General features: G+C 47.3%; 2 protein-coding genes across 4 annotated transcripts in view; one reads left to right on the top strand and one right to left on the bottom strand.

Annotated features, from left to right (window-relative positions):
• Dio1 (iodothyronine deiodinase 1) overlaps positions 1-4,933 on the bottom strand; it is a 13,674-nt gene extending 8,741 nt beyond the window's left edge. The window contains exon 1 of the mRNA XM_005353522.2: positions 4,527-4,933. Within this exon, the coding sequence (XP_005353579.2) occupies positions 4,527-4,863 (337 nt within the window). The 5' untranslated portion in view covers positions 4,864-4,933. The remainder of the gene's footprint in view (positions 1-4,526) is intronic.
• Hspb11 (heat shock protein family B (small) member 11) overlaps positions 1-11,313 on the top strand; it is a 64,340-nt gene that overhangs the window by 49,235 nt on the left and 3,792 nt on the right. The gene's annotated exons all lie outside the window — the stretch shown is intronic.

Genomic DNA, 11,313 nt, shown 5'->3' on the forward strand with positions numbered 1-11,313 from the left:
GAGAGGTGGGAGCATCAGCTAGTGCACAGGTAGGGGGCGGGCAGCACTGGAGAGGTGGGAGCATCAGCTAGTGCACAGGTAGGGGGCGGGCAGCATTGAAGAGGTGGGAGAATCAGCTAACTCACAGGCAGGGGACAGGCAGAACCCAAGGACAGGCTGCTAGATGGTGGCAGAGGGCTCCTCAGCTGGCTTGCACTTCATGTCACCAGTTACACATCTCCCTTCTTCTGCACAGGATTTGAAGCAGCTTGCGTGTATGTTGAAATAGCAAACAGTAACCAAGGGAAGAGATCCTGGCCTTCTGAGAAGTGTAGAACAGGAGAGAAAACAGGGCAAAGAGGCTCTCGGGTGCTATGTGCCTTTGGAAATTCAGCTTAGCTTTTGGCGATGCTGGAGATTGAACTCAAGGACTCAAACATGCTGAGCTGGGTCCCCGGCCACCGTGCATTCATTATGACAGAGCTGTAATTTGACCTTGAGTGTTCTAATAGTCAAGGAAAAGGAGAAGCATGAGTGGTTATAATATTCTAATACGGGGCCAGCAAGATGGCTCAGAAGTAAGGGTGCTTGCGGACATGCCTGACACCCTCAGTTAGATTCCCAGAACCCACGTGGTGGAAGGAGAGAACCTGCTCCTTTGTGTTGTCCCCTGATCCCACATGTGCACTGTGGCATGTGTACATGTAAACACATGCTAAATAAAAAAGTTTTCAGCCTTCAGGGTGAGAGGTAGTCACGTTGGTTTCTCTGCAGACACAAAGCCCTCCTTGTTTGGCTTGCAGACTGTTTTCCTAGGTGGCCCGAGAAGGTCCCAGAGTGGGGCATTCTCTCTGACAGTTGATTGCCTGATGATCCCTAACCACATGACAGGGAGGCCCCGGCCTTAGCAGGGAAGGCTCCGAGGCCAGTCACACTGCCTGATCACTGGACTGTAATGACCCTAGAGACTTGCTCTTCAGATAAGAAAAGTGCTTTCAGGTCAGACCAGCTCGAAATGTTAGTCTTCCGGAATGTTGCTTTCAGTGGGCAAAAATTCAACAGGCCCTAAAAGGGACAGACTCATTTGTTTACTTATCCAGAGAGTGGTCGTCATGGTGATGAGTAGTGGGGGGGGGGCAAAGTCTACACTTGGTGCCCCGCTGACCTGGCAGCAGAAAGGGAAAGGATGGGTGCTCATGTCTGGTGTCCTGCTGGTGTCCACAGGCCACAGTCCACATCGTGAGGGTGTCAGGTAAGGACCTGAAGTTAGGTCGGCTGTGTTGCATAACTAGGAAACAGTTCTAGAGTGCCGCTGGGCTGGGCTCATGCTCATGCCTCCCGGGCCAGCGCCTGAGCCTCTGGTCCAGGCTGTCCCCTAGAGAAACCATCCTCTGTGCACTTGGAGAGACAGCAGACCCAAGTTTACGCTATGCACGTGTGTGGTGCTCAGGAGTGCACACATACTGTGTGTGTGCATCCTTGCTCAGGGCCATCTTTCTCCCTCTGGCATGCTGGGGCAGAGGCCAGCGGCATTCATGTCTGTTTCACCAGTGCCAGTGACTTCAGGGCACACCGGGGTCAAGGTGCTGAAAGCCAACTCCGTTTTATAAATGAAGGTTAGGTGGTCTAGCTCGGCCTCTCGCATGGTTTCTTCTCTGATGCAGCTGCAGGGATCAGGCACAAAGTGTACACTCCTTTATCTTTTGTTAAAAAGGGCTTATTTGTGTGTGTGTGTGTGTGTGTGTGTGTGTGTGTGTACATGTGTAAATGTGTCAGGTGTCTGCAGAGACCAGAACAGAGAGGTAGATAGATCCTCTGAGACTAGAGTTACAGGCAGTTGTGAACTGCCCGACGTGGGTGCTGGGTACCAGACTTGGGCTTTCTAGAAGAGCAGCAACCATTCTCAGCTGCGCATCATCTCTCCAGCTCACCACATCCCACCTTATTTATTTTAATGGGTGTCTCATGTAGACCATGGTGGCCTACAACTCTCAAGGTAGCATGGCCTTGAACTTCTGATCCCCTTGCCTCCATTTCCAGAGTTCTAAGATCACAGGCACCTGCCACCATGCCTGACGCGTTCTTATTTCTGTACTAAAGATCAGACCCGGGGTCTTGGGTATGCAAGGGAAGTTGCCCCACCACTGAGCATGTCCCCAAACAGTGGTTTTTAATGTAGCTCTCATTACACATCCCAGGTTGGCTCTGAACTCCAATCCTCCTGCCTCTGCTTCCCTAGTGCTGGACAGCAGGTGTTTGCTGCCATGCCTGGAAAGCTGAAGTCTTTTTAAGTCAGAGTGGACAGTTAACTGATCCCGTGGATTCCGTGAGCTGGCCCTGAGGCAGGTTGACTTCCAAGGAACTGATCTTCGGATAAACACCCAGGACATTGCTCTGTTCCTCCAGTGTCTGGCACACAGCAGACACAACATAAAAGCTGCTCTTCCTTATTGTTCTTTTTTCTTTTTCTTTTTCTTTTTTTCTCTCGAGACAGGGTTTCGCTGTAGCTTTGGCCCATTGTCCTTATTGTCAGTGCTCGTGTGCAAACTGCTGGCTGACTAAATTAAGATTCTTTTCATGTTATACTTTAAAATTATTAATGAGGAGGGGGGAAGGAGGAAGGGGACAGACAGACCTGCTCTTCCTCTTGTACTTTGAACAATCTCCTCATATTCTAAACACACCTCCTCCAGGAAGCCAAGTCCTAAAGGCAGCCAGATCCTCCTGGCCCTCCTGCCCTCCCGGCCCTCCCGGCCCTCCCTGACCCCTGTATTTCACAGGATCATTGAATTAGCTTGTTCCGTCCTTCTGGGCTGTGGAGCCGTAAATCCCTTGAGCCTAGGAGCAGGGTCTTGCCTAGGCTCCTGAGGTCTAGCAGACAGTCTGGCGCAGGCAGGGACTGCTCCCTGAGAAAGGGGAGTAAGAGGTGTCTGATCCTGGGTCTGATTGGCCACTCAATCAGTCAGTCAGTCAGTCAGTCAGTCAGTCAGTCAGTCAGTCAGTCAGCTCAGCCTCTTAGGTCTCTCCATTCCCCTTCTAGGGACAAGAGGGCGCGGTCAGAGCAGCATTTCCCAAAGGGTGGTGCTGGGAATCAGCCCACTGCGCAAAGGCTTTCCTTGAAGAGAGAGAGGAGTGTTGGGAGTGGGGGCTTGTTTTACAGATCTGCTTTTAAGTCTCAAACCTCTGTGGACCTGCCACATGCCCTCTTGTCTCAAGGCATCACAGGAACTGACAAAGGATGTGGGGTTCCATACTGGTTTGGCCGGGGATCTCTAGGTAGTGAAGCTTTCCCGAGGGGCTTGGGTCCCAAAGAACATACACTGAAAATCACTGCGTTACCCCCGTGTCTCGGAAACCAGGGGGTTAACTGAGTCCAGCACAGCTCTTTCCCGAGGAGCTCTGCTGGTGGGGAGCAGGGGTGGTGGGGAGCTCTGCTGGTGGGGAGCAGGGGTGGTGGGAACCGGGTAGGAAGTGGCAGTTCTTTGAGGAGAGGGTCAGGGAGAGAAGCCTGGATCCAGAAGGGAGAGAGCGTCTCCGTTGCTAGAGAGATCTGAGGTGGCATCTAAGAGGATGAGGGATGAGAGCTGGGTCCTGGTGCATAGAGAAAAGCGGCTGGCCACACAAAATGGTGTTCCAAATCATTTCATGGTGTTTGCAACGGCACAGAGAAGCCAAGCCCAGGTGGGCAAAGCCCCACATTGGTCTAATGGAGTTCTCGTGAAAGATTGGGGTGAACATTCCAAGCTTGACCAGGGAGGACAGTGAACGCCAGTCTGAGGTCAGGGCTCCTCTGAATTTAGATGTAGGATGCCACAGGACACCCCCCCCCCCTCCCCCCCACCCCCCAGCCCCCCCCCCACCCCCCGGCTGTACTGGGTAATCTTAGGATGAAGTGATCTAGCAGCCGTCAAGTGGAGTCTGAAAAGAGTCAGGAACTCGAGTAGAGAGTTCTGTCAGGGAGGGCAGCAGTGAGGACTAGTTAGGCTTCCAGAACCCAGACAGACCGTTATGGCAGATGGGGAAGAGGCCAGAGGGCTGAGAGATCTTCTCTTGCTACTCTGTGCCCACATCAGACATGGGGCACTGTGGTGGGTTACAGCTATGGTCCCTGCTGTGGAATTTATAGGCTAGTGAGGGTGGCAGGTAAAACTTAGGTACCCATTCATAGCTGCAAACCTTCAGTGCTGTTAAGTAAAGTTGAAGATGCTGGTTGGCATATAACAAGGGTAACCTGGGGAAGTCAGGACTGGCTTCTTGTAGGAAGTGGCACTGTATGTCAGACTAGAGCCTGAAAAGGATTTCATCAGATAAAGATGAGCTGCCTATATCCAGGGGTTGGAAAGCCAGAGTGGATGGCTTGTGATATGAACTCTGGAGAGATAGCAGCTGAGAGAGAAAACCTCGGAGAATTCTGCCCCTGAGCAGGAGGACAGGAAGCCCCACAAGAGCAGCCTGAGTAGTGATAGAAAATTTGGTGTTTTCCAATTTACCTCTCTACCCCACTGGCCCCCCTGCTCCAAGCCCCAGAGCGGAAGCAGCCTGCTGACCTTGAATGAAATCCCAGATGTTGCACTTCTGTCCCGAGAGGCGGATCACCGTGCAGTTAGGGGCCAGCCCCCCAAGCTCAGCCCTGTCCTCCAGTCTCTGCCACCGGACCTTCAAGACGAACCAGAAGTACTGGATGCTGAAGAAGGTCGGGACCCAGTTGTCGGGAGAGAATCGGGGGTTCCTGGCCATGCTGGTCTTTTCACCCATGGCCAGGATGTTTTGCTTGGCTCTCTCTGGGAACAGTGTCATCAGCACCTTGCCCACAGCCACCTCCACGGCCACCTGCAGGAATATTCCTAGCCGCTTCAGCCACAGCCATAGCCAGGGCAGCCCCATCTCAGCAAGGGGTAGAGCTGACTCCGAGGTGGATGGACAGACAAGAGGGGCCCCAGCCAGACAGCGCTGGGCGGAGCTGGACAAAGGTGCAGGGCACAGCAGCCAACCCTGACAAGAGGACTGTGGCAGACAGGACAGCAGGTGTTTGCCTTGCTGTCAATTGGCTGGAAATTTGCCAAATGTGCAGAGGTCTCTCTTAGTTATTATCTTCTCAGGTTCTGTTACCTTTGGAGAGATTCTTGGTGTCCCGATGGTTGATTTTTTTTTTAACAAACACTTGAAAAGATCACATGGAAAGGGACTTTGTTGAGCCATAACGAATCCCACTATTTTATACAATTAATATTGTACAATAAAAATAATACAGTCTTTTTTTTTAAAAGAACAAAAAAGAGACCCTGTTAAGAGATCTCTTGCCGCTGTAGTGATGCACACCTTTAATCCCAGCACCCGGGAGGCAGAGGCAGGCGGATCTCTGTGAGTTTGAAAGCGGCTTGGTCTTCAGAGTGAGTTCCAGGTCAGCCAGGGTTGTATAGTGAGACCTGTCTTGAAGACGACGAAAAAAAGAAAAAGGAGGACAGGAAGGAAGAGAAAGAAAAAAATCTCCTACAAATGAAGCTTTCAATGTTAGCGATCTTTGACCATGTGTGTATCACATAAAGAGTGGCTGGGATTAGGACCCAATGATAGAATGATAGCCAGGTATATACATATATATAGTTCTGGGATGTATGCCCAGAGCTACAAAATAAAATAAAATTGGGTTCTTTCAGTAGTAAAAATTAGTTTTCTCAATCACGCTTATAATGTACGGATGACTGTTTCAGAGACAGAGCCCTCTGGAGAGGGTGTGGCCTGGACCCTCCCTATACCCTCAATTTCATGTAGTCAGGATCACAATTTGTAGCCTTTTCTTTCCCTTCTTTTCCTTAGTCGTATTCATTTAAGTTTCCTGCCTTTTTAGCCAATTTCTTCTGAAAGTTGTAAATAATTTCCTATTGTCTGGCTATACCAAACTCGACCCATCCATCAACGGGGAAACATCTTGGTTGCTCCTAGGATCATAGACAAAGCAGATACAAACATCACATGAGGATGGAGACAGTTTGTCCACTCATTTGGACCACCAGTGGGTGCAACTGACGGATTGTATGGTTGATTGTGCTTGGCTTTGTTAAATGTCCACTCTCTTGCAACGTGTCAGGGGGACTTTACATTCCCCCAGCAGTGAGCAAGAGTCCATGTCTGTTGCTTCATACCTTTGCTAGTGTTTGATGATGTCAGTATTTTGAATGTTTGCTATTCTCGTGTGTGTGTACCAGCATCTCTCTCATAACAATTTGCAAGTCTCTGATACATATGATATGAAACACCTTTTGATAACAGATAGATAAATTATATCCTGATAAATATGCTGCAAGTCACAGTTGAAAATGCATTTAATATAGTCAATCTATCAAGCACAATAGTAGTGTATCACTTAAAAATCAAATTACACTTATATATGTGTGCGTTGTGTGTGTGCGTGCATGTGTGTGTGTGTGGCAGGGGCCATGCTTCCCTTGGCACGTTGATAGAGGTTAGAGGACAACTTTGGTAGTCAGTTCTCTCTTTCTACCATGTGGGTCCCAAGGATTGGACTTGGGTTTGCATTGGGTTTGGTGGCAAACACCTTTGCCCAAATGTACACCTTGGCACCTCTAAGTGGAGCATCTTTACTCTTGGATGAGGTACCGACCACAGCTTTTGATTTTTATTTGTGGTTCTGTGCACCACATGCATACTGAGGGTTTTGTGCATCCTAAGTGAGTTCCACCACTGAGCTACACCTACAGCCCCGTCTTCTGCCCATTTTGAAGTCAGGTGTCCATTTTCTTGCTGAGTCTTCAGAGTTCTTTGAATATTTTACATAAGATTCTTTCTCAGATGTGTCTTTTGCAAATGCCTTTCCCCGTCTAGGCTTGTCTTCTCATTATCTTGATTGTTTTTTTTTTTTTTTTTTTTTGGTTTTTCGAGACAGGGTTTCTCTGTGGCTTTGGAGCCTGTCCTGGAACTAGCTCTGTAGATCAGGCTTGGTCTCGAACTCACAGAGATCCACCTGCCTCTGCCTCCCGAGTGCTGGGATTAAAGGCGTGCGCCACCATCGCTGGCTCTTGATTCACAGAGATCCACCTGCCTCTGCCTCCCGAGTGCTGGGATTAAAGGCGTGCGCCACCATCGCTGGCTCTTGATTGTTTTTCATTTGTTCATCTTTTTGAGGCACAGTCTCCCTACAGAGCCCAGGTTGGTCTCCCTATGTAGTCCAGGCTGGCCTCCCTACTCTTGCTTCCCAAGTGCTAGTATCATAGGGGTATGCACTATACCTAGAAATTACTGTATCTTTATAATAAATCTTAAAGTACAATAATGTTTGTCCTCTGATTTTGCTCTCCTTAATTATTATTACAACTATTCTAAGATCAAATTTTCCTGCTTCACATAAACTGTAGCTGTGGGTTGTATTGAATCTGTAGATCAACTTGAGAAGAATGGAAATCTTGGCTGTTGGGTCTTCCTGTCTGTGAACATAGAAGACATACTGATTTCTCAGCTGTTTTTATTTCTTTTGTCAGAGTTCTGTAGATCTTGTTCATATGTCTTTAGATTTATACTGAGTTGTTTTACTTTTTGGATGTTAATATAAATGATTTTTTGCTTTTAATTTCATTAGTCAGCTGTTTACTGGTCTTAATTGTCAAGAGAGAACCTAGATTCACCTGGGGAGAGTGGGCTCTAGGTATTCATGTTGGAGGTTATCTGCTTGCATTAAATGAGGCAGGAAAACCTGCCCACTGTGGGTGGTGCCATTCCCTGGCTGGGAGCAACAGCATGCATTTGTCCTTTTCTCCTTCCTGACCAGCGTTGCAGTGTGACCCACTGCCTCAAGTCCCTGCTGCCACAACTTCCTTGTCATGATGGACTGTGACCCTGAACCCTGAGCCAAAAAAAAACCCTTTCTCCTTGAAATTTGCATTTTTCACAGCAGTGTTGTAAGTAAGTAACACACAGAGATAGACACACACAGACTCAAAAGCCAAATATTCAATTAATATTCATCTGACTTCAGGATCTGATACTATTCTATTTATAGCTGAAGTCAATCTTTATTTAAAAAATTAGAGGGGCTGGAGAGATGGCTCAGAGGTTAAGAGCATTGCCTGCTCTTCCAAAGGTCCTGAGTTCAATTCCCAGCAACCACATGGTGACTCACAGCCATCTGTAATGGGCTCTGGTGCCCTCTTCTGGCCTGCAGACATACACACAGACAGAATATTGTATACATAATAAATAAATAAATAAATAAATAAATAAATAAATAAATAAATAAATAAAGAATGTTTTGTAACTACAAATAAAAAAAAATTAAAAATTAGAGAAGGCTTCTTTGGGGTCTTGTATAATTTTAGTAAATGATTCAAATCCCTTTCCTGATTCTTCAACCTTGTCCCAAGCATTTAAGGCTGCTAAACTACCTAAGACCAATGTGTAACCATCAGATTCACACTGTCTTTGCCACTCAGCATATTGACCTTCACTTAGAAGCTGATCTTAGGAAATATTAATGGCTCAAGCCCTATTTTATTGTTCTATGGCCTTAGCTTCCTCTTTCCACCATGTTCACCGTTATATCTGAGGACCAGCTTCCACTATTTTCATAACTAAATCCTTCCAGCCTTGGTGGATAATTCTATTCTGAGCTGTTCATGAATTTAACATCTGCTTCACGCACGGTGAGTGCATACTGCTTCCATAAAGCTCCTTAAATTTACTATTTCTATAGGATTCCATTTAACTTGGGTGATGTAGGATGTCCTTCTGTATGCTGTGACCATGAGTTTCTCTTATTGGTTGATGAATATAGCTGTTTCAACCAATGGCCAGGCAGAATATCGCTAGGCAGGAAATCAAAGCAAAGATAGGGAGAGAGAGAAGGCAGAGTTGGGTAGATGCCAGGGCATCACTGGTAAGCCACAACCACATGGTGATACATAGATTAATAGAAAAGGATTAATTTATAAGTGAGAGCTAGCTAGTAAGAAGTCTAGGTCATTGGCTAAACAATTGTAACTGATAAGTCTCAAAGTGGTTATTTCATAAGTGGCTGCAGGGACCTGGTGGACAGAGAGAAACCAGTTCAGAGGGATTGGTGAGATGGAGAAAAATCTCCATCTACATTTGGGGGTGCCTTTTGCCTGCTGGTTGTTCTTGTATAGCACTTAACTCTCTCCTTAAGAATTTCCCAGGTGTAGACAGAGACTGCTCGTGTGTTTCCTGGCCTCCCAGACCCAAATAATCACACAGAAACTGTATTAATTACAACACTGTTTGGCCAATGACTCAGACATATTCCTAACTAGCTCTTGCATCTCAAATTAACCCATTTCTATTAATCTATGCATCACCATGAGGCTGTGGTCTATGTACCGGTAAAGTTCCGGTGTCCTTCTCCTTCAGCAGCTACATGGTGTCTCTCTGACTCTGCTTACTCTCTCTATCTCTGTTCAGATTTCCAGCCTGGCTTTACTCTGCTAAGTCATTGGGCGAAACAACTTTATTCATCAACCAATAAAAGCAACATATATACATAAGGATATCTCACATCACCTAGGTGTCTCACCAAATCTGTCCACTTCTCAGTGGTGATCTCAGGGTCCCTTCTGCAATTCTCAAGAATGAGCCTGCCCTCTGGAGTTCCAGTGAGGAATCCCCACGAGTGGCTTTGGCAGCTGGAGCAGAGTCTCAAGAGAGTGGCAGCTGATGTGGGTGGTACCAGCTGGCATGGCTTCTTCATTTGTGTGGTCATGTCCAATGTTGGGTGCCAGATGTTGTTTTTCTGTTAGCTTAGCAGCTGCACCTGAAATTTTTTTTTTTTTTTTTGGTTTTTCGAGACAGGGTTTCTCTGTGGCTTTGGAGCCTGTCCTGGAACTAGCTCTGTAGACCAGGCTGGTCTCAAACTCACAGAGATCCACCAGCCTCTGCCTCCCGAGTGCTGGGATTAAAAGCGTGCGCCACCATCGCCCGGCTGCACCTGAAATTTAACTAAGTCTCTATCATTCTATTTACCATTAAGACTCAGGTGTCAGTAGAGATTTGGGTGAAAACCTGCTAGCTCTGAGAGGCTGAGAAACACTCAGCTGACCTTTCTGACTAGAGACCCAGCTGGAGAGCATCTCTCCAGCTATCCCAAACCAAAAAAACAAAAAACCAACCCAACAAACAACACCCTCAAAACTCCAAGTCCCTCCCTGCTCCTACCTGTGCATCTCTCCATCTGTCTTCCTGGCTCCTCCACACTCTTTATGCCTAATCCTGTCAACTAGTTGCTGGCTCCACCTCCCAACCCAAGGTTGATTTTATTCGCCCAGTCTTGGGTTTCAAAGTGTGATCGAATATCCCAATACACCCTGTGGCTTCCAGAGCTCTGAACACTACATATTTCCAACAAAGCCCTTTATAATTGAGAAGCCATTCGTTTAATGCCATGTGCTTTGTGACGAGGACAGTGTTGCCATCCCTTCGGTTTCTTCAACTGTGATAGCCGTAACCTCAACAAGTGATAACACAGTTCTGCAAGGCTGACTGCCTCTGTGCCTGAGTTCCAAGCAGATCCAAGGTCTAATGTCCCCGCTGAAAGTTCTTTCCGATTAACTTGATCCTTTGGTCTGAAACAATGATGAACAAATTACTATTTCTCGTGCTTTGAATTGGAAATCCCTGCAGAGGCTAGCAGGTCAAAGACTGGTTGCCAGCTCATGGGGCTTTATGGGGGTGACTAGCTCATGAGGGGTCTGGCTTGATCAGCAGATTCGTGCACAGATGGATCATAATCACATGGCACTATTGAGAGGTGGGGGAGGCTTCAGAGGTAGGAGGAAGCACGTCTCTCAAGAGCATCTTGCTTCTTCCTGTCTGTCCCTCTGTGCTTCCTGGATGCCATGGGATGCGCAGCCACTGCCACATGCTCCTGCCATTATGATATTTTTCTTTATCTTAGACTCAAAGGAATGGATCCAGATCACCTTAGGCTGAAACCTGTGGAACCACGAGCTTACAGAAACCTTCTCCCTTTTAAATTGCTTTTCTTGGGTATTTGTGGCAGTAACAAACTGCCCGGAACTCTGTTACAATGTGCAGTATGGATCAAAAGAGGAGCTTTCTTCCTTGGGCAATGGGATGAATTGCTTCTGCCTCTCTGGGAGACCCAGGAGAACTGGGAGTAGGGTTTAGACAGATGTGTCTGGCTTTCTCATCCGGTCGTCCACATCCAGTGCTCAGGTTTCCCCTTCTCTTATCCACACTGTGACTCTGATGGAAGCGTCTAAGAGACTGTGCATTCAGTACCCTTAGATGCTTGGCCATCCTAGCAATAAACTGATTTTTCAGGCAGCTTTTCTTTAAAAAATGCAGAGC

This window comes from Microtus ochrogaster, chromosome 10 (assembly GCF_000317375.1).
Source record: "Microtus ochrogaster isolate Prairie Vole_2 chromosome 10, MicOch1.0, whole genome shotgun sequence".
In the NCBI taxonomy this organism is placed as follows: Eukaryota; Metazoa; Chordata; class Mammalia; order Rodentia; family Cricetidae; genus Microtus; species Microtus ochrogaster.